This window comes from Hippopotamus amphibius, chromosome 15, assembly GCF_030028045.1.
Source record: "Hippopotamus amphibius kiboko isolate mHipAmp2 chromosome 15, mHipAmp2.hap2, whole genome shotgun sequence".
Classification (NCBI taxonomy): Eukaryota; Metazoa; Chordata; class Mammalia; order Artiodactyla; family Hippopotamidae; genus Hippopotamus; species Hippopotamus amphibius.
In genome coordinates this window covers 68,201,899-68,222,980 of record NC_080200.1, presented here as the reverse complement: position 1 = coordinate 68,222,980, position 21,082 = coordinate 68,201,899, and the positions used below count along the sequence as shown (strand labels likewise).

General features: G+C 59.5%; 2 protein-coding genes across 5 annotated transcripts; one reads left to right on the top strand and one right to left on the bottom strand.

Moving 5' to 3' along the window:
* Positions 1-4,353: 4,353 nt before the first annotated feature.
* IRX2 (iroquois homeobox 2) lies at positions 4,354-13,849 on the bottom strand. Of its 4 annotated transcripts, none has more exons than XM_057709952.1 (5): positions 13,529-13,849; positions 11,798-12,203; positions 10,811-11,527; positions 9,974-10,049; positions 4,354-4,376 (listed from the first exon to the last, which is right to left on the bottom strand). In XM_057709952.1, exons 1-4 carry the CDS (start codon positions 13,775-13,777, stop codon positions 9,997-9,999), a joined length of 1,425 nt encoding a protein of 474 aa, XP_057565935.1. In that variant the 5' UTR covers positions 13,778-13,849; the 3' UTR covers positions 4,354-4,376; positions 9,974-9,996. The 4 variants fall into 4 exon arrangements, with proteins under 4 accessions (XP_057565935.1, XP_057565934.1, XP_057565933.1 ...); XM_057709951.1 differs by lacking the exon at positions 4,354-4,376 and adding an exon at positions 8,404-9,874; XM_057709950.1 differs by lacking the exon at positions 4,354-4,376 and adding an exon at positions 8,404-9,262.
* Positions 13,776-17,601, top strand: LOC130836446 (transcription initiation factor TFIID subunit 4-like). Its single transcript, XM_057708463.1, has 6 exons — positions 13,776-13,917; positions 14,076-14,823; positions 15,070-15,172; positions 15,516-15,793; positions 16,967-17,304; positions 17,466-17,601. The coding sequence occupies exons 1-5, from the start codon at positions 13,776-13,778 to the stop codon at positions 17,271-17,273; spliced, it is 1,578 nt and encodes a 525-aa protein (XP_057564446.1). The 3' UTR covers positions 17,274-17,304; positions 17,466-17,601.
* The last annotated feature ends 3,481 nt before the right edge of the window (positions 17,602-21,082 follow it).

The window sequence follows — 21,082 nt, the reverse complement described above, 5'->3', positions numbered from 1 at the left end:
TTCAGACACTGAATGGGCCTCATTTATCCTCTTGGTTTGGCCCATGCGTGGACATCACTGGGCCTTGGGCTGGGATGAGGTCTGTGAGCAGACCGACCAGGGCAGGTGGACAGTGATGCCGGGACCAGCCAGCCTAGCCCACCGAGGCATTCCCTGGCAGAGCCTCCGGGGCAGGAGGAACCGGGCTTTGGGAGGAGGGCACCTGGGCACTAAAGAACCCCCCCAGAGTCTTGAGTGCTGGCCTCTCCCTCCCAAGGTCATGAAGGCAGCCAGCATGCACCACTTTGCCTGCGGTTCTCTGCCCAGCAGCTCCACCTCCAGCATGCGGGCACTATCCCTCCTTCAGGACCACTGTCCAGAGCCAGGCCTGGGGCCCTGCCAAGGAGGCCGCCCGCCTACCCCATTCAGAGCTTCCACTCCATCCTCTCATGTGAGACACGCTCCAAGCGGTGACCCCATCACAGTAGTCGGCACCTGCCTGCAAGCATCCGGCCTGAGTGCCAGAAAGAAAACATGCTTCCTGGGCCTCCCAGCACCACGACCACCTAGAAACATCATGACTGGTCCTTTCCCCACAGATTTGCTACCAGCGGCTTTTCCTGACTCAAGGCCACAGGCCAAGAGGGCACCCGGCCTGGGACCCTCAGCCCCAGGCCTGCAGCCCACAGCCCACCTGCAGCGAAGCCTTCTTCCTGCTCACTCTGCAGCGTTTGCACCGGGCGGGCAGGGAGAGGAGGGCGTGCACCTGAGCACATCGTGTGCTGCATCTTCAAGATCTGAAGTCGGTAGAAAGTCTACATTATAACTCATTCTTGTGTCCGTCTCCTGGCAAGTAGACTTTATCTTCTCTCAAAGCACAGCCTTGACTCAGCCCTGCCTTCATAAAAGGTCCAGCCCCGCGGAGAAGTCAACTGTGTTCGTTTCCCACCAGAGCTTGCGCTCACCCCACCCCCGCCCGCAGAGGGGCCCTCCCGGAGGAAGCGGCCTTTTCAGTAACTCCTGTTTATATCTGGCTCCATTACCACTTAACGCACTATTATTTGAGGGGCTGAGTATCACTAATCACTTTAAAACAAACTGTTTTTCCATTGCTTGAAAGACAGAAAGAATAAACCTGGAACCGGCCTGGGCCTCCTACTTAAATAAACTAGCGTCCTAGCACTGGATCTGCCCTGCACTTGGGCCCAGGGGTCCCCGAGACCCCGCCTTCTGCATCCCGCCCCAGCCCCTCCCCCTCCAGGCCCTGGACGGCTGGTCCAGGCTCCATCCGCCATCTCCCCATCTCAGCTGTACAGACCTCCAGGGTCGAGTACCCCGGGAGTTGGATGGTGGGAGCGATGGGGCTGAGGTCACTTCGGGGGCACAACTTATCCAGAACTGGTCCTTAGGACTTCCAAGGGTTGCAAGGCACACCAGCTCCCCGGATCCAACCCTCGCTGCCCCCAGCCCCACCCCAGAGCTCCCCCGCGGCCACTGGGGCCTCCTGCAGGTCCTGTGCTCTGGGCGGGAAACTGGGGACGCTGCTCCTACGGTCCCGCCCCTGCGCCACCAGCTCTAAGCATCCAGGTCAAAGTCGCCAGTGGCCGCCCAAGAACGAGGGCCGCAGTCGGGTCTGGCAGCCACGAGTCCCAGAAATGAAGGGTCGGGGGCAAGGCTGACTCAAGGACACCCCTGGACTCTGGGGCTTGTCCTGAGGGGCTGCAGCTGGACGGAACCCAGGCGACCTGGCCCGCTCGAGGGCGCCCCCGTCCAGGGCCTTGAACTCCACTGCGTTCATGTAGGCTTGTCACCACCTCCAGGCAGCCCTCCAGCCTGTTCTTAGAGACGCGTGGTTGGGGGTGGGGGACGGGAGGGAAGGGAGAGTGTGTTGAGGTAACTAAACTTGCTTGATCGGGCCTGTAAAACCCTGACTTCTCCTTGAAGTAAATTCCTTGAAAAGGAGAAGAGATGTGTCCGGCCACTCGCCGACGGAGAGTGGCGCCCAGGCGCCAGCGGCTCACTCGAGCGCCCTCGGGCCCCCGGCTCGGTTTGTCCAGGTCGTCCGGGAGGTGCGGCTCCGCGAGGGTCCCGGGCAGGCGGCCGGGGGCGCAGGGTCCCCGCCCCGGGAGGACGAGGGCGCGCGCCACGAAGGCGGCCGCCGGTGCGGGGCGAGGGCTCTCCGGGGCCGAGCGAGTATCACCTCGGGCTCTGCTCCCAGCGCCGCGCAGTTGCGGTGCGCGAGCCGGAAAGACCCGCAAAAGAACGGAGGGAAGGGGGCGGACGGCGAGGCTGGCGGCGACTCCATCCTCCTGGGCGCGGGGAGGGCGCCCGGCCGACCCTCCATCGTCCTGAACGTGGAGGCCGCGCTTTCGGTTTGCGGCGGCTCCGGGCTGGACTCGGCGCCCCTTCCCCGCGCTCCCGAGGGGCAGGGGGGCGGCAGCCAGAGCCGCCGGCGAGGGGGTCCAGGGCAGGGCTGAAGGACCGAGGACCCCGAGAGGGGCCGGGAGGAGGGGAGACTTGTCTAGGGGAGGGAGCCGCAGCAGGGCCTGGGGGGGCGTCCCGAGTGGGGCCTGGGAGGGGGGCGGGTGGAGCCCGCTTGGGGGCCGGGTGCGGAATCTGGGGGAGGGAGCCCGGAGAGGGCCAGGATGGTGGGCTCGTGGTGTGGTGCCGAGGGGCGGGGGTCGTCGGGGGGGCCCGGGATGGGGCCTCCTCCAGGAGCTGGGGGGGGCGCGGGGGGGCGTCCCGTGTCCCGCAGGCTGGTGGATGACCCCAGGCGCCTCGCTGCGGCCTCTCCTAAGGAGGCTGCGAATCGCCAGACCCTCTCCCCTCGAGGGGACGGGGCCCAGAAGGGGCGGGAGAGCAGCAGCAGGCGGCCGGACCGGGGCCTCCCATGCCGGCGTGGCGGGGGCTCATCAGCCTGGCCGGGAGTTCGGACGGGGATCCGCTCTCCACTCCGCGCCCCGCGCCCTCCGCGCCTTCCGGTGCCCCAGCCGAGGGCTCCCAGCCGGGCCCTGCCGTCCGGCGCATCTCCGCGCTCCCTGGACTTGCTGTCGCTCTGGGCTCGCCCGCCTCCGTCCTGGTCGCTGCCTTGGGGGACCTCGAGGTGACCAATGAGCGCACACCTGGCGGCGCCGCGCTGGAGGCCGGCAGGACAGACATGGGTCTGGGGGTGTCAGCTGAAGGACGTCCTCAGCCCGGACGGCCCAGGGCGCTGGGGACCGTGGAGGAAAGACAGCTCCCTGAAGAAAGGATTGTAGTGGTTGTGCAGGGGCCACACGTGGGCTCGGAACCGACCCTGGGTTAAAGGACGATAATGAACTCCGGGTCCCCGGGGCCCCCCGTGTAGACCACGGCCGGGTGCAGGGCCGTCTCCAGCTCGCCCACCTCACCCGGGCCGCCGGCTCCCACGGTCCTCCCTCCGCGCGCTGCGGAGCGGCCTCCTGGGCTGACACTGCGTCTCCCCACCCAGCTCGTAGGGGCATCGACCGCCCCCCCCCCCCATCTTCCTGGCCCTCCTCCTTGCCGCACCTGACCTGCTAACTCACCTCCCAACTCTTCAGGGCCGAGGACGCTCCCCGCCCCCCACCCCGTCTCTGCGGGAGGTGGGTGAGGGACCCGGGTCGCGCGGGACCTGCACCCGCTCGGGGCGAACGCGCCGCGGCCTTCCCATCGCTAGGCCAGGGCGGTCCCGCTGTGCTGGTCTGAGAGCGGGACCAGAAAACAGGGGTCCCCCCCCACCCCCGCTCCAGCCCATCTTCCTCTGCTAGAAAATGTCAGGGGGTAGAATGTTGGCTTTGCCCTTTCTCCTGATCTTGGAGGGGAAGGCTAGAACCGCTGGCACCTTCCTGGGCCTTACTCAGACCTGTGGCTGCCGGCAGAGCAGTCCCAACCCCGCTGGCTGATCAGCCTTATTGATTCCAGCTGCGCTCTATTTGTTTGTCATTTTCCCCTTTTCCGGAGGAATCATTATTTATGGCGGAGGGGAAGAAAGGTGCCCGCTAGTAGAATGGACTGGGAAGGAATTTCTGACAAGGAGAGCTGTGTTTTCCCTAAAGGTCACGGACAGGAGGGGCCTGGTCTGATCACCTCCTCTTTGAGTCATTACTCGAGAGCATTAACTAATGACCGCATCAGAAACATGAAAAAAAATACTCTTTAAAACAACCAAAGGTGATTATAACCCTGCTGTCGACACGAATGGTTAATAATTGATCAGGACTTACAATCAATTGTCAATTTCTCTCCCCCACAAAAACGTGAGCACTTGTGTGGTGTGATTCTGTTCCTTTCCTCTGGGCATTGCCTGTGAAGACACACTCAGGTCCCATTTGGAGGCAGCCCCAAACCTCACAGTTGCTTCCTTAAGAATCTTAGCTTTAATTTGTTTGCAGTTTCATCTAGAACAAAGTAACAGTGGGACACCTTTTTAAAGACACTTCCTTATTATCTTGGAGCCACACTTAAACAAACAAACAAAAGTCATTCTTCCTCTTTCCTTTTACCTGGGATTGCAAAAGAACAGAAGGCAGATTTCCTAACTCATCCCATTTGCAGTATATTACCAGTAGAGTTATCCATCCTAACATCTTCAATTTTTATCTTTCCTAGAAAGAATGAGAACACTGTGCCCTCCCTCCACAGAGGGAATACAAGCTTATTCTCTGCCTGGAGGGTGGAGGGTGGAGGTGCCAGCTGAGACTATATCCCTCTGTTTGCAGGAGACATAGGTGAAAGAGCGGAGGAGAGCACACAAATGGGGGTATGTGATCCCCCAACCTGGGGCAGAAGTGCTGTCTCCCTCACCTACCAATGCCTGACGTCCAAATGCACAGCATCAAACACCAGTTTCCTAGCATTCCAGCCCAAGCAAAGGGGAGGGCAGGCGTGTGCTTTCATTATGGCCAATAGAAAGTAATTTCCAGCAACTGGAAAATTATATTGTCATAGATTACTTCTCCTTATAATAAGCCTTTAAAATATCTGTAGGGATTTGTCACTTACATAAAGGTTTGCAAATACATCAAAGGGACATGTCCCCTTTGCGATTTGTAGAAATTCAAATGATGTTAATCACAATATCCACATATCACAGACTGTTGTGTATTGTTCCCAAGATCGCCTCTTGGGTTAAGACATGTTTTAAAAAAATGTTTAAAATCTTACTTTTGTAAAACGCAATGTAAAAACATATATTTAATGGGTCTGTTTATATCTTTAATTTGGGGTTAAAATAAATGTTTTCTTGGGATTTTCAATGCACTGGGGAACTGAAGAAAAATGATACGGCGGATAATCACTGTAGACTGTTGCTTGGAGGAACTTTCCAATAACGCAGCGTATTGTTTACATTTGAAAAGGGATGCCCCCGACTGAAGAGATAAATGGCTTTGGAATCATTTTTGCAAACTGATGTCTACGCACTTAGACTCGAGCAGAGAAAGTTTAGGGCGCATTTATTCGGTCAAGTTAAAAAACGAAACGCCGACCTGACTCTTAGGCTCTTTGATAATACTTCAGTGCGATGGGAAACGACCCGAAAGAGCACGCGGGCAGTGGAGGGCGGCTGCTCGCTCCGCGTGTTCCCCGCAGCAGTGCGCACGGGCCAGGTCCGCAGAGGCCGGGTAAAGGCGCGCGGGAGGAGCGCCTGGCGGGGACCCGGCCGCTTCGCGCCTCCCGGACCCGCGCAGCGGCGGCGGCGAGGGATGCGGCGAGGGATACGGCGAGGGATGCGGGCTGCGGCGAGGGATGCGGGCTGCGCGGAGCCCCAGCCCGGGCGCCCGGCCCCTTCCCCTCCGCCGCCGCCGCCCCCGCCCCCGCGGCCTGGCCGCAGACAAAGGTGGATGAAGTTCTTTTCAAGTTTCAAAGGCAGTTGCCCGGCAGCTTTGCAGAAACAATAACTCTTTTATTGGGAACAAATGTTGACATTTGACGGGCGCGGAGCCTGCGGCCGCCGGGCAAGCGCTCCCCCTGCTCTCGGCAGCGCCCGGCCCCCGGGGCCCACCTGAGAGTAAAGCGCGAATTCCAATAAATCGGCTCGAAGGCCCCCGGGGCCACGTGGGGCAGAGGCCGGCAGGCCGGACCGCGGGCTCCATACCGGCCGAGGAGCCGGAGGCCGGGCCAGGCCCGCTTCCCCACGGCCCCGCGCGCTCGCGCTGCGCGCCTCCCTCTCCCCCGCGTCCGCTAACATCTACGAAAGTCTGTGTGAGCCGGGACGTAATGTTTGGTTAGCTAGATTTTAAAGGAAAAGATAAAAATCAGACACAGTAACTTCCTTCCCTAAGAAGGGTCTCTCTCTGTGCCTGTGTCTCTGACTCTGCCTGTTTCTCCCTCATCTTTTCTAAGGATCTCCATGGAGAAACCCTAACTCACTCTGCATTTCCTTAGAAAGATCCCTTTAAACACCTGCAGGTTTTATGTGCTTAGCGTACATGTAAAAATCAAGTTTTCCAGAAAGAAATTCAGGTCAGGAGGCAGGGTGGATAAGTTATGGAAATCTCTGATAATTTGTTGGGCATATAAACATCAAAGAAGATTCGTTAGCCTGGGCTAATCTCCTGAGCTGCTCTGAGTTTTCACCAACTGAAAGGTGCACGTTGTCCCTGGGAATGAAGTCTGGGTGTGTGTGTGTGTGTGTGTGTGTGTGCGTGTGTGTAGGGATCACATGTCCAGGTAAACCAATCTTCTGTTCCATAGGGAGGCAGCTTTTATCCAGGCTTCAATTTCTGAACATATGCAAGGAGATCAATTTTTTACTTGGGTTTCCTACTTCTCCACTCCACACTTCTTGAAGAGATGGAGTGCTGTCAATGTGTATCTTCATCAGCCAGCATGGTCCTTTGGTGCTTAATGCGTTAAATATTGTTAACTTCCATACTTTTCACTGAAGTCTTCAAATATTCAAATTATAATACATATAACAGATATGGCCATCATGTGCATTGTATTCGCTGCTGATTTAGGAAATATGGCTAGAATTAAGAAAAGCAAAGCTATTTAATGCCTTCGTACTGCAATGTCAAATGCTATCTGGAGGGAAAATCATTATCTTCACGGTAATTCTACAAAGGTTTCATCTAAAACAAAAAACAGGCAAAGGAGCTCCCCGCTCACTTTTATGTCCACGGACATGAATTTGTTTTCTTCCAGACATGCTGCTACAGAGTAACCAGGCTGCCCACGTGAAAAATCGTCCCAGTCGCCAAGAGATAGCTTGGATCCAAACATGTCCAGGTCTCTTAATAGGGGGGCCAGGAAGGAGAAAAAATGTAGTTCTCGACCCCAGAGATTCGCTTTCTGCTAACCTCCAAATGCTTATCTCCTCAAAGCCAACAGAATGCCTGAGAAGTAACAGAAAACCGAAACCTTGGTCTGCGCCCCCACCGGCAGTCAGACCCCATGGCTCCTCCCCACAGGCAAGGCTCTGTGACCAGTTCACAGCCCCCTGGATATGCCTCAAGTATCTAAGATTACTTTCAAATACCCTTTCTAACAAGACCCCAGCAAGAGGCCACTAATTTCTACGGCACAAAAAGCCACTGGAGAGAGATCCGTTTGTCAATATCAACTGGTCCAGCAATTTCCCATCCTCAAACACATCGGCCTATCGGAGCTGGCAGATGTTTAGACACGATTTTATAAATTGTTCAATATCAGCCCATAATGAACCCCAACTGACCATTCCAAAGCAGCTGAAAGCATCCAGGACGACCCCCGCTGGGATCCAATAATGCTCTTCGGCTGCAACATTATTCATCATGGAATAAAATAGATGAACCTCTTGAAAAATAAGTGTATGATTGATTAAAGGACAATCTAAGAAGCTATTATTCTTGTTTTATAACCGTAAGTTATATTCACTCAATTTATCTTTGGAGAGGAAATAAATGATGGTTCATTTCTTTTCTGAAATTATATTATATGGATATCCATATAATTTTGCTGAAAATTAAAGTGACAGTTTTGCTGCTTTTATGATACTAATCAAAGGGAATATGTTCCCTGACTACAAACTCTAGACGTGTCCTATAATTAGATAGCGGGGAACACAATAACAAGGCAACGGTCTAAGGTTCTTTAAACTTTTCTTTCCCCCCAGGGTAAGGGGAAGAGCCACTGAAAGGAAAATAAATCTCTCCTCCCAGATCTTCGCCTTGTGTTTAATGTGAGTTATAAGAAAAGGAGGGTTAAGAAGTCGTTCAATAAATCTGAGTAATCGACGCCAATGTGGATAATTCAAGGTTACAATAAACAATTATTTCCCTGAATAATTTATGGCACGGGCTGTAACTATTATCCATGTTATCACAATTCTCTAGTTACTGGAGGAGGGTCAACAAGCCTCACCAGAAATAAATATACAATGGATCCTAATGCGTAAAGGGGTCAGATCATTTTATTTTGCCAACCTTTTAAAATGCACACTAACAAGCTGTTTGCATATTCAGAACACAAAATCAAATCTTCTTGCAATGCACATATATATAAATACTCTACAACCAGACGTATCTCCCTACTGTGTACTTCTCTTCCATCTGCCTTTCGTAGGAGCAGGAGAAGGGAGAGATTATTTTACACATTTTCATTAAAAAGCCTGAGGTCAGATCACCTGGGGGGAGGGGCTCCCTACCGGAATCACTCTTCTAGGACAAACGAGCCCCAGACACCACACTGTTGTAGACTAGTTTGTTTTTATTTACAATTGAAGATATAAATTAGTAAAGAATTCTTGTTAAACAACCAACAAAGATTGTATAACCAGCAATGTTCAAATAAAAACCAGGCAGAATTTATTTACAAAAGGTTTAGATTCCATTGCAATACAACTTGCATAAATTACTAGAAGCTTTATATCATTATAAAAATAAATATCAAATTTGTTTCCACTTCTTAAGTACTCAAGTTCTATAATCACGTTTTATTTCTACTGTGTACATCTTTTACAAATAAATTTTACAGTAAATCCTATCACACCTATAGAATATATACTGTGGCAATGAAGTGATCAATTCAAGATATCCTGAGAAAAAAGATTGTTTTCAAAAGTCACACGTACATCGGGGAAGCTATACTATGTCAACAAATTCACGTATGTCCAACAAAAGTCTGTTCCGACAGAGTCTGTGGGTTGGCAGTGCCTTGTGGATCCTTCCCTTTTACAGTGGCACGAGATGTGGTCCGGATTTAGAGATCCTTTTTTTTTTTTAAAGTATCTGTATATTTACGAACTTGGGAAGAGAGAATGGCCTGCTGACTTTTTTTTTCCCAAAGCAATTGTGACACCTACCTGTGGACCAAGGAAAAAACCAAATCATCCCAAATCCTTCAGTCCCATACCAACATCATCAAAATTCGAAAAAGGAGTCCATCTGAAATGGTTTCCCCTCCTTCCCATCTTCAAGATCTGTGATTAGTAATTTTGTCTACTCGTAAAGTAGGTATTTTTTGAGAGACTGCTGTCAGCCAGGCGAACTGCACGGTCCTATCTAGTCCATCTGGACATGGGGACAGGCCTGACAAAAGGCTAGTCCTTCTGTGTCTCTCCAGTCTGACTCTGCAAACGTCATCTACAAAGGGGTTTGATGCCCCAAGTTTCAGGAGCATTAGCTCATAAAAGCAAGTGTCTATTAAGTGTTTAGTGTAGTTTAAAAAAAAAAGGTTCTAAATTGCATATAAATACCCAGATTTTAAGAATCTATTTTTCCGAGGAGAAAACAACAGAAAACAACAGGGGTGCAATAAATACATTCCAGTTGAAGGAGTGATTCTTAAAACCAGAACTTGGGCGCGAAAAGAGGGACTCTAAAAAAAAAGCATGGATCCTCTCCCACTTAAAGAAGGAAAAAAACAAACCAAAAAAAAAAAGGGAGAAGATTGCAATGCTCTGTCCTCAGATCCCCTGACAAGAAGCAAGAAATACACATTAAGCGAGTTTGCAGGGCAATCGGTGCGGGGAGGCTCCCCAAGGGGTGGGGGGAACCCCAGGGAGCCCACTTACTTGCATTGCTGTGTGCGGCCCTTCTATAGGTAGGGCTGGATGCCCCCACCCACGACGGTGCAGCCCTCGCTGGCATCTGTCAGGGGAGGGGCAGTTAGTCAGAACCCGACCCCAGAGCCATCTGTCTCCCAGCCAGAGCACAGCCACCAGCCCGCACCCCCACGCATGCCCTGGCCTTGCCCCTGCGCCTGGCAAGCAGTCTGGGGGACCCCGGCTGTCTCCACCACCACTGCCCGGGACAGACTTCGGTGGGGTTTCCTCGGCCTCCTTTTTTCTCTCCCCCTCGACCTCCTTTCAGGTCTTATCAGCTCAAGCCTGAATTAGGAGCAACAGAAAGGATAGAAAGAAAAGGAAAGAAAGAAAATGGGCTCTCGTGTTCTATCGTGAAGACTTAAAAAACTGAAGCCTCTGGGAGGAACTAGACCGTTTTGTTTCCTTCCAGCCAAAGGCAGAAGAGGAGCCTCCGCTGAGACCCCAGACACCGACAGAACGCACAGCAGCTTAGGCTCGGTCGGCGGGGGGAACGCTGTCATGTGCATCTTGTGGCAACGTGCGTTTGCCAAAACGAAACAGTCACGATCATCTAACAACAGCAGTAGTAATAACCCGGACGAGAAGTCAGGGATGAGGGGGTGGGTCCCGGTGCGGGGCAGGATCGCCGGGCCCGCCGCGCGCACCACCCCTTCGCTTCTCACTTGCAGGCCAAGAGCGGCGCGCAAGGACCTCCTGTCTTTTCGCTGCTCTGCTTGCAGCGGCAAAGCTTCCCCGGCCGGCCCTACGGGTCCCCCGGCCCCCCGGGGCCGCTCTCCCTCCCCCGGGGCCCCGCGGGCCGCCTACCTTTCTTGGGCTCGTAGCCGCCGCCCGGGGGCCGGTAGTGGGGCTCCAGCGGGTGCGCGCCCGCCTTGCCCGCGTCGCTGGCGGCCTTGGGCGCCGCGTGCAGCGCCTCTGCGGGGGCCGCGGCCGCCGAGCTGTAGCGCAGGAGGCCCTGGCCCTGCAGCGCCGCGTTCAAGTTCCCGTAGTTTGTGTAGCCGCCGTAGAAGGGCGCCGTGTAGTAGAGGTGGCGGCCGAGCAGCGGCGACGCGGGGTAGGGCGAGCCGCCCGGCGGAGCCCCGGACGAGGCGGGCGCGGCGGCCGCGGGCAGCCCCGGCGGCGCGCAGCCCGGACCCGGGCTCGGCTGCTTGAGGTCCGACGTGGCGATCTCGGCCAGAGACCAGAGCTTGGGCTTGCCGGCGGGCGGCGGCGCGCCCGGCGACGTCCGGCTGCCCGGGGGCGTCTTGCCGCCGCCGCCGCCCCCGCGGGGCGCGGCCTCGGGCGGGGGGCTCAGCAGCGGCGCCTCCACGCCGGTGAGCGGCGACGAGGTCACGGGCTTGGGCGGCGCCAGGTCCCGCTCGCCGTCCTCGTCGTCGTCCTCGTCGTCCTCCAGGTCGTCGTACTTCTCCTTGCAGTCCGAGCCCGACTCGCACAGGGGGTCCCCGGCCCGGCACGGCAGCTTCTCCCCGTCCGACTCGGCGGAGCACGAGTGATCCGTGAGCGAGTCGACGTGCAGGCTGATCCCTGCGGGCGCGCGGGCACGGTCGGTGGCACCCGGGTCCCCTCTGCCCCACCTGCTCCCTCCCCTCGACCCAGCCGGAGCCGCGTCCTCCGGGGAGCGTGACCTCCCAGGACGCCCCCCCACCCTCCCCGCCGCCCCCCAGGACGCGCTCCCCGAGGAGGAGCGGCTCCAGGCCCGGAGCATCCGCGGACCGCATCCTCCCCGACCTCAGCTCCGCGCCCCGCCTGGGAAGAAAACTCTCGCGACCCTGCGCGCGCCTCGGCCCCGCTCACCTTCGTCCTCCGCCGACGTCTCGGCGCTCTCCTGCGCCTTGTCCGGACTCTCCCCCTTGCTCCTGGCCGCGTCGCCCTCGTCCTCGTCCTCGTCCTCGCTTTTGTTCCGGGGGGCCCACGTCATCTTGTTCTCCTTCTTGAGGCGCCGGCGCGCGTTGGCGAACCAGGTGGAGACCTGCGTGAGGGTCATCTTGGTGATGATGGCCAGCATGATCTTCTCGCCCTTGGTGGGGTAGGGGTTCTTGCGGTGCTCGTTGAGCCAGGCCTTCAGCGTGGCCGTGGCGTCCCGCGTGGCGTTCTTGCGGTAGGCCGGGTCATTGAGCTGGTAAGGGTAGGCCGCGCTGCCGTAAGGGTGGTAGCCGATGGCGCCCGTCACCCCGGTGGTGTGCGCGTCGTAGGGCGCGCCCTGCAACCGACAAGAGCCTGGTGAGCGGGTCGCTCGGGGACCTGACAGGCGTCAGCGCCGAGGCGACCCCTCCGCCCGCCCGCGGCCGCCTTTCCCACGGTGCCTCCCGCGCTCGAGCTGCGCTTCCCGCGGCAGCAGAGCAAAAGGACGCAGCGGGTAATTTAAGGCCAGCTGTTCGCCACGAAACGCGCTGCGGTCGTATTCTCAAATTCTCCAACTATTTCACTTTCCTGACATGACACATCTTCCCCCAAATGCCCCTGAGCCGCCGGTACGGACGTACACAAACACGGACGCACACACAGGCCCGCAGGTAGTTTCTTGATATCTAAATCTCTCTAGATGCCAAGCGCTGTGCCTCCCCCTACTCCCCCTTCCCCGCCCTTATATGGTTAAAAAACCACCCCAGAGCCCCCGCTCCGCTATTCACCGCTCTAAAGCTCGGCAAATCCAATTTGCAACTCAGAAGCCAGTCACCGTTTCGAATTCTTCAAAGACGCGGTAATTAGCATTTTAATTCAGCCTTTAACGTTCAAATTCGAGACTTTTACAGCCTTCGCCGAGGCCCCAGCGACCCCGCCGAGGGCGAGAGGTGGCCGCAAGCCCCCGTTAACGGCCTTCCGCGTCCAGAACGCGCCTGGCCACCCCCCCCGGCCGGGCCCAGCTGCAGCACCCGAGGAGCGCGGGCCGACCCCGGGGCGGGGAAGCCGGAGCTGCTCTCGGTGCGCAGGGGAGCGGGGCGGTCCTCGGCGGGCCAGGCGGCGGCCGGCACGCTCTCCTAAAGCACGACCCGGGGGACAGATCAACGCTGAGATCCGGGCGGCCGGGCCGGGCCCCAGAGCCGCTGCCGATGCTCCCTCCCTCCCCCAAGCCGGTGACCCCAAGCCCCGCGAGCAAATGCTGAACGCCGGGCAAACGCCCCGCGGGCCCCAGTGGCGCCGACCCTCGCGCCCGGCGCCGAGAAGAGCGAGCCCCGGCCCGCTCGGGGCCCGTCGCCCAGCTTCGGCGCGGGAGAGAAGGACCACCCAGGGCAGATCCCATCCCGACCCCCGCGGAGCCGCACTTCACAGGCCCCTGGGGAACGTGACCCCGGCAGCCGCGGGGGAGGGCGCCGAGCGCGAGCCCCGGCCGGCGCTCGGGACGTCGCCGGCCGGCCGCCCCGCCTCTCGCCCCGGCCTCTCGTGCCGCCGGCGGCGCGGCGGCCCCAGTCGGCGACTCCGGAGCCACCGCGCACGGCGCGGTCCCCGCGGCGCCGCGATCGGGGGCTCGGCGCCCGGCGTCCCGCGCCCCACCGCCCGCCCGCCCGCCCGCGCGCGCGCGGTTACCATGTAGGACGGGAAGCCGGCGGCGGCGGCGGCGGCGTCGGCCGAGTACTGCAGCGGGCTGCCGAAGCCGGTGGCCGCCTGCGCGGTGAAGGCCGCGGAGCCCGGGTAGGGGCTGAACGCCGAGCCCGACGCCGAGCGCGCCAGCTCCTCGCTGCGCGGCGCCGCCAGCGCCGACGCGCCGTACGCCGGGCACGAGTAGAGCGCCAGCGAGCCGGGCGCCTGGTACAGGTAGCCCTGCGGGTAGGACATGGTGGGCGCGGGGCGCGGGGCCCGCGTCACGCCGAGCAGCGGGCAGGGCGCGCGGCGCCCTCCATCCACGCCCGGCCGGGGCGCAGCGCGGCGGCGGCGGCGGCGGCGGCGGCGAGCGCGGGGACCGCCGGCCGAGGCAGGCCGGCCCGCGCACTAGCCCGGGCGGCCCGCGGGCCGGGGGAGCGGCGGGGCGGCGGGGCGGCGGCGGCGGCGGCGGCGCGGAGCCGGTGGGCGCAGCCGCGCGCCAGGCCGGCGGTCGGGGTTTGGGGGAGTCTGCAGTCGGGAGTGAGGAGTTGAGGAAGGAGCGCTCGAGTTTCCGAGGGACATTGGAACGCGGAGCTGTCCGTCACGCGCTCATCTGCATATTCGGGCGCCCGCCCCTCCCCTGCTCCGCCCGCTCCAGCCGCCCGGCCGCGGCCGGGGGAGGGGCGGGACCGGCGGGGGAGGGGAAGGCGGAGGAGCGGGAGGCGGGCGGCCGGGCGGGGGGAGGAGGAGGAGGAGGAAGGGACGCGCAGGCTTTTGTGGCGCAGTCGCCTCTCGCGCAGCCCCGGCCCGCGGCCCCGCAGCCTGGCGGGGCCGAGCCGTGCGCACCCCCGCCCACTCGCGCGGACTCCGGGCCCCCGCCCCCGCCGCCCCGCTCCCCCACCTCCCGCGCCCGGCCCCGCAGCCCCCGCCGCGCGGGCCCCCTGCCCCTGCCCCGCCCCCAGCTCGGCCCGCGAGGACCGGGCGGAGGCCGCCCGCTGCCACTCGGGGGCACGAACGGCCCGCGCCCCCCTCTCCGCCCGGGTGACCGCGCGCAGGACCCTGGGGCCCGGGCCCGGAGCCGCGGGTGATGGGGCGGGAGTGTGGCACCCGAGGCCCGGGTCCTCCTGGGGGTGGCGTGCGCGGCGCTCCCTTCCACCTTGCTGGGTCCAGCCTGCCCGCCGTGCGGCGCGAGGCTCCCCGCGTGGCCTCGCGTCTGCTCGCCTGCCCCGCGCCGCCCAGCCTGTCCCCGCGGGACCCGGATCCGGGGCGCTTTCGTTGCGAACTGCCAGGAGGGCCCTGAGGTGAGCTTTCTGCCCCGATGTCCGTAGGGGCAAGCCGGTCCCTGGGTGGTAGGACTTTCTGCTCTAGGAAGCGTTTTGGCCCACGCCTCCAGTGCTCCATCCGGGCAGCCGCCGTCCCCCAAAAGGCTTTTTGGGGGTTTTTTTGTTTGTTTTATTTTTGTGTGTTTTGGGTTTTTTTTTAATAAGTTGACTTCTCTTTCGGATTTCTATTGTAAAACACTCGGGGGAATGATTGTCACCGGACAGACCGCCTCTGGCACGACTTGAAGCCTCGCTGTCACTCGGGAACGGACGAAAAAGCGACAGGCTGGTGGCGCGGGCGGTGCAGTCGGCAACACAGGTGGCTCAGGTAACAGGCGACTCGTGAGGTGCCTCCCACGGCCCAGAGGCGAGATGCTAAGCAGAGGGCCCTGGGACCCCAGTCCCTGGAAAACACCCTTCTCCCCATACCTCCTCCCCCCACCCCCCCAGGGGCCAGTGCAAGAGGGCGTCTGGGGGGCCGCGGGTGGGGGTCACCGGTGGGAGCGCAGGAGGTCTCCGGGGGGGTCGGCTGTGTGCGGGGTTGCGGCGGGGTCGCCCACACAACAGGTGCCGTTTCCTCGGAGGCCTCCTCGGGTGGATGACCTGTAGCGGGAGAACACGCTAGGTGGGAGCTCGGGCCCGCAACCCCCCCCCCCCCACCGCACCCGCAGCCTCCAGCCCTGTTGGTCGGGCAGCTCGCGGAGTGGCCAGAGGCATCGCGTTGGGGTCGCGATCGTGAAGGCGCCGCGCGCGTCCTGCGACCGCTCTGCTGGGCGCGGCTGCAGCGCGGGGACCAGGAGGCTCCAGCCTCAGGCCTGATCGCCTGCGGAACCTTCGAGGCGGTCGGGCTGCGTTTGTCTTTCCCCGGGTCCAAGGGAACCAGCTGTAAACTGCAGTGCTGGGCTGGAACAGAACCCACCCTGCTAGGCCTGCGGGTGCGTGCCTCCCGGTAGGTGCGGTGCAGGCGCTTAACTAGTCTCTTCTCCCACTAGCCCCTAAGCAGTCGTCTCCACCTGTCCCCCCGCGCTGCCTACAAACCCCAGCCCGCACCGTCCACACATCACCTGCCACGTCGCCCCCCAAAACACACTCCTCCCGCGCCGCCCTCCCCTCCCCTACTTCCCACACACTCTGGGCCGCTGTGAGGACCCGGCAGGGGAGTTTCAACAGTGCTGTGACCCCAAGCAGGGCGTCCTAATTCAGTTCAGGGCAGATATTTTAAATCAATTACTGTAGCGTTAAAAAGGAGAGAGAAGGGGAGAGCGCCAGAGGCCCCAGCAGCCCTGCGGGGCTTGCCTTTGACAGCAGTCACGGCATCTGTGGTCTTCCTGGGAGGGAATTCGGCCAGGAAGAGGCCGTAAATGAGACAGACACACGTTGGAAGACCCGCGTACACAGCAACAGATCAGGTTACAGGCCTTCGGTTCGCCTCCAATTACATAGTTGAAGTGAAAAAATCAGGTCTAATTTTTATCTCCGAGGAGGACTGGCCTGAGTATTTCCATTTCTAAAGACCAGTTCCTGCTGTTGTCTCATTAGCATGTGGGGCTGCCCCGCTCACCCTCCCTCCCCCTCCCTCGATCCCCCCCTCCCCCCCCCCCCTCCGCCGCCCCGGGCCTGATCCCTGCCAGGGGCAGAAAAGAAAACAGCGAATTATTACAAAAACGGCCCCAGTTTGGAGCAGGAGCATAAGCTCGGATACACTCGATTTTGACATCAATTAAGTGTGTAAGCAGGCATGGGCACGTGGCTTTGGAGGGTCTCGCGTCGCCCAGGATGCATCTCCAGAAAGGGCTCCTGGCTCTCGCCTCTTCCTGCAGCTCCACGCTGCTGATTCTGAAGACCGTCTCTTCTCTGAGTGTATTTTCCCCCCAGCAATTATACTCCTCCACTAAAATCTAAATTTTCCATCCTGCTGCCTGCTGCTAATAAAAACCGTCTACCTTGCACTATTAAACAGCCGAATCGCACTACACGCCGTTTTTATTGGTAGTGACTGTAGGAAATTAAAATGCCTGCGCAGAGACATGGAAACTCGCGCTCTGCATTGTCACTGGGATACGTGCGCTCCGTTTCGCTTTAAAGCGCTCTGATTTTTTAAAACCACTTTCCTTTTCCTTAGATTTAAGTTGGCTGGGTCTTCTTTTTTAAGACGCAGTCGAAAGAACAGGCTGAACGTGTGGAGGCTCGACGCGGGGGCTCGGCGCGCGGCCGCCTGCGAGGGTGGCCTGGCGTCGCTGGAACTGCGTCCCGGGTCACCGCGGGGAGCGCTCGGCTGCGCCCCGGGCCCCGCGGCCGCCTCCCTCGGAGAGAGCAGGGACCTGGATGCTTCGCTCTCGGACGAGGAGGGCGTCCAGGCCTGCGGAGCGTCTGGGTCCGGACGGGCACTTGACTTGTGTGGCTCTCAGTTGCCCTCCGAGCTGGAGTGAACTCGAAGGGCAGCCACGCAGGGCCGACCAGGTGACTGCCCGGGAAGCGCGCTCCCACGGAACAGTTCACCGGGGCTGTGCGGTTTCAGGTTGACGATGGGGCCTCCCCCTTTGCCCCAGGTGTGCCTTCGAAAGAGGGCGGGGGCGGGGGCATGGTTAACACTGTCACATTTCTGGTTCTTGTCCCAACAGTGGACGGTGCCTTTGGAACAAGTCGGCGTGGACGTGCACATTTCAAGGAGCCGTGGGTTCCTGGAGGCCAGGCTCCGGGAAACGGCGGAAAGGCGGGCTGGGCTGCGCGCCCTCCACCCGCGGCCGGTCCCCGGGCTCCCGGGCGCCGCGCAGGCCGAGCGGCGACGCGGCCCGAAGTCGCGCGCGCGGCGAGGGGGCGCTGTGGCCCGCAGCGGCCGCCTGGTCGCCGGCGCGGTGGCCCCGGCGCTGCCCCCGGGCCCGCCTCCTCCCGCGTCGGCCTAACTCGGGGAAGAAGGACAGCGGCACTGGGGCATGTCAGCACACCCGGAGCCACACCCGGCCTCTCTCTCCTTGCGCCTTCTGGCCGGGCTCCGGGGGCGTCTGTGAAAGTTTGGTGGGAAAACGGGTACCGTTTGGGGGCGGGTAACTTTGGAGGAGGGTCAGTTAAGATGAAGTAGACACGTTGCCCGTGGTTCCCTCTAGTGAAGTCACGTGTGAAATGTCAGTCGTGTCCAGGTACGCGGCAGGCTTCCAGTGTGTCCCCCTCGAGGTCCCTCCCGTGCCCGCACTTCCTGGCGGGGATGCCGAGCCAGTGGCAGCGGGAACCAGGGAAAGAGCACGAGAGTTCGGTTCTGCTTTTTCCTGGTTTTTGTTTGTTTGTTTTGGAAAACCGAAATACGCGGCTATAAACTGTACACAATGTAAGTCAAAATGAAACCTAAATGCCTTCCGAGCGGGGTACGGCCCGCTCACCGTATTACGGGCACTCTGATTCGACTTCCCAGGTTCTCAAACTCTCTTCTGGTGCGGCCACGTGTGTCTGGAAAACAAGGTCGGAGGCGAACCAGCGCGAGGCCCAGGGGTCCCCGCCTCTCCTGGCCAGGAACCCCGAACAGGGACGCGGCCCAGGGCTTTTACACTGGCCCCGAAGGCCTGGGCCCTGCGGGCAGCGCCGCGGGAGGGGTCCCGGGCTGGGGACCCACATCGCAGGGCGCGCTCTTCTGCACATTCTGGACTCAGCCGGCCACCCGGCCCCCGCACCCGCGGCCCGATCCCTGAGCTCGGAGGACTGCGAGGTCTCCTGGCCGCTCACGGGTCTCTCCCGGTTTCCTTCAGCGACAGCACAGTGCCCCTCTCCACGGATGCCCCACCTCCGACGCGCTTCCTCAAGTTTCTCCCGCGCCGCGGCCCAGTCCTCCCCTCGCCATTTCTCAGCATCCCGCAGGCTCGGCCTCCGCGCTCCCCGCGCTCCCGGCTCATCCCTCCTCCCTGCCCGCCGGGATCCGCAGCCCCTCGTGGCGAGGCGTGCGCGCGGGCCTGCGCCCAGGTCTCCGCCGGCGTGCGCCTCCCGGGCCTCAACCGGAACGGGGTTGGGGGGCCGCGCGGGCAGGGGATGGGTTGAGGGATCCGAGTTACCCGAGACCCGTTTCCGGAGCAGCGAAGCCCCGAGCGCCCTCGTTCTGCAGCCGGCTGCTGTTCCAAAGAAGTGTTCGAGAGTCCTCAGCCCTCCACGTTCGCGGCCGCGCACCCCGGCGCCCGGACCCGCACACACATGCGCGCGCGCACTCGGGGAGGTCCGCGCGCCGCGGGAGCTGCTGTGGGCAAGTGGAAACAGATGAAGACTTGTCAGTTTTTTCTTTTTCCTTTTAAGTGTTTCTGCAAGACAGTCTTTGGAAGAACTCAGCCCACCCCCATCCCCCACCCCCACCGCTACCCACCCCCGTCCCTCCGGCAGCTGCTCCATCACTCGCTTCGCATTCTCTGTGCGTGCGGGTGTGAGCGCGCCCAGGGGGCTGCAGAGACCGTGAGAGTCGCTCCGACCCGGCCAGAGGAGGTAGGATCCTCACCCTCGCTCGCAAGAAAACATCGGAGGAAAAGGAAGTGTGCTTGACAATTACTTTTATCAGACAAGCGAGGCTGTACAGGGCGTTTGTCTGGGGCCACATTTCATATCCTGTTGGTAACTCTCAACTGGATTTGTGCACCCAAACGGCTCGCCCAGACCACGATTCGGGGGCACGTAGCCAGGCGCACACACCATCCCTCCCCAAAGTTTCCACGCATTCTGACACAGCTGGGTTGCAGAGCCAGGGATAACGGAGGACTTTTTTTTTTTTTTTTAATACCAGATGGAATGCAGAAAGAAAAGTTTGATACATTTGATTGCATTAAAAGTAAAAACTTCAGTTGGATAGAAAATAAATTGGTGCCACCGACCCGGGGAGAGATTTGCAGCCCACGTTCGTGGTAAATGACAAAGGCTGCTCTGCAGAATCAGGAAGGTTCCCAAGGTCAACGGGTGAAGGCAAACCACCCAAAGGAGAAATGGGTCAGGGATGCAGGGGGACCCTCCACCCAGAGGAGGATGTAGGAGCCAAGTTCATAGAGCCCCAGGTTCCCTCTTGACAGGGAAATCACAGGGTGTCTAAGATGCCCCTCTACACCCACTGGATGACACCAGACAAGGCCCAGGGTGTGCAGAGACCGGGCACTCTCTCTCCCTGCTGTGCTGATTGAAATGGCTACAAAGGAATTAGTCAGACATTTGGCCACATCTGAAAGAGCAGGAGGTGCCCACTCCCTCACCCCTGGGTCCCTGCCTCATTGTCCACTTCAGGGAAAATGCCAGGCGGGGGCACGGGGGCCCCGGCACAGCCCCTGCAGCACTGTCTGCAAAGTGCAGGGCTGGAAACGTCCTGAATGGCAGTCAGGAGAGGCCTGGACGCAGGGTCGTGGCATGGTCCATGGAACAGAGTTCCCCAGGGAGGGTGGTTCTGCCTGTATCAACAGGAGTACGTCCTGAGAGTGTAGCATTGACTGGGGAAAATAGTAATAATTGAAAAAAAGGATACAGACAACTTGATGCTGATGACAGAATTTGACAAAACCCAGAAAGATGTGTGCTATTTCCGGGTTGGGGGGGGAGCTGCAGTAGCACTGTGGGAGGAGGGTCTCCCCTGCGCTGTAGGCCCACTGCGTGCCTGGGAAGCGGGAAGTCCACTCTGTTAGTCATGTTTTATTTCTGAAAAATACATCTGCTGTGAATGTCACAAAAGATCATTACCTTGGAAAGATGGTTACATGGGATTCTATTACTCTGTCCATTACTAGCATGTGAAATATTTTACACTTTGAAAATTAAAAGAAAAATAAGTATTATCACTTAAAAGAAGTCTCATAGCACAGAAGTGTATTGAACTAATTTGGGAGTGCTTTCTTTACCAAAAAAAAAAGTTTCTCAAAAATTTACATTTTTTTGTCTCTTTCTTCCTCTCTTCTTCCCCCCACCCTTCAAAATGTAAAGATAAACTAAGTCTTGGATTTGCAGTTTAGGCCTTTGAGTGGACTGTCCCTGGTGTGTGTGTCTTTGGGTCATCATCCAGAGCATGGCAGGGAGAGACAGGCTTCCTGGGCAGGGTTCTCCCCACAGGGCCCTGGGCCCCTCGTCTGGGACCTGCAGGTTGGCAGCTCACCCCATGGCCACTCGCTCTGCTCAGGGACGAGGCCCTGTCACCGAGGCCTCTGGAGGGGAAGGACAGCATTGCTACCGCCAGCCAGCTGCACGCCTCTGGCGGGAGAGGGAGGCCTTTGCCCTGGATGGAATTCTGCATCTTCTC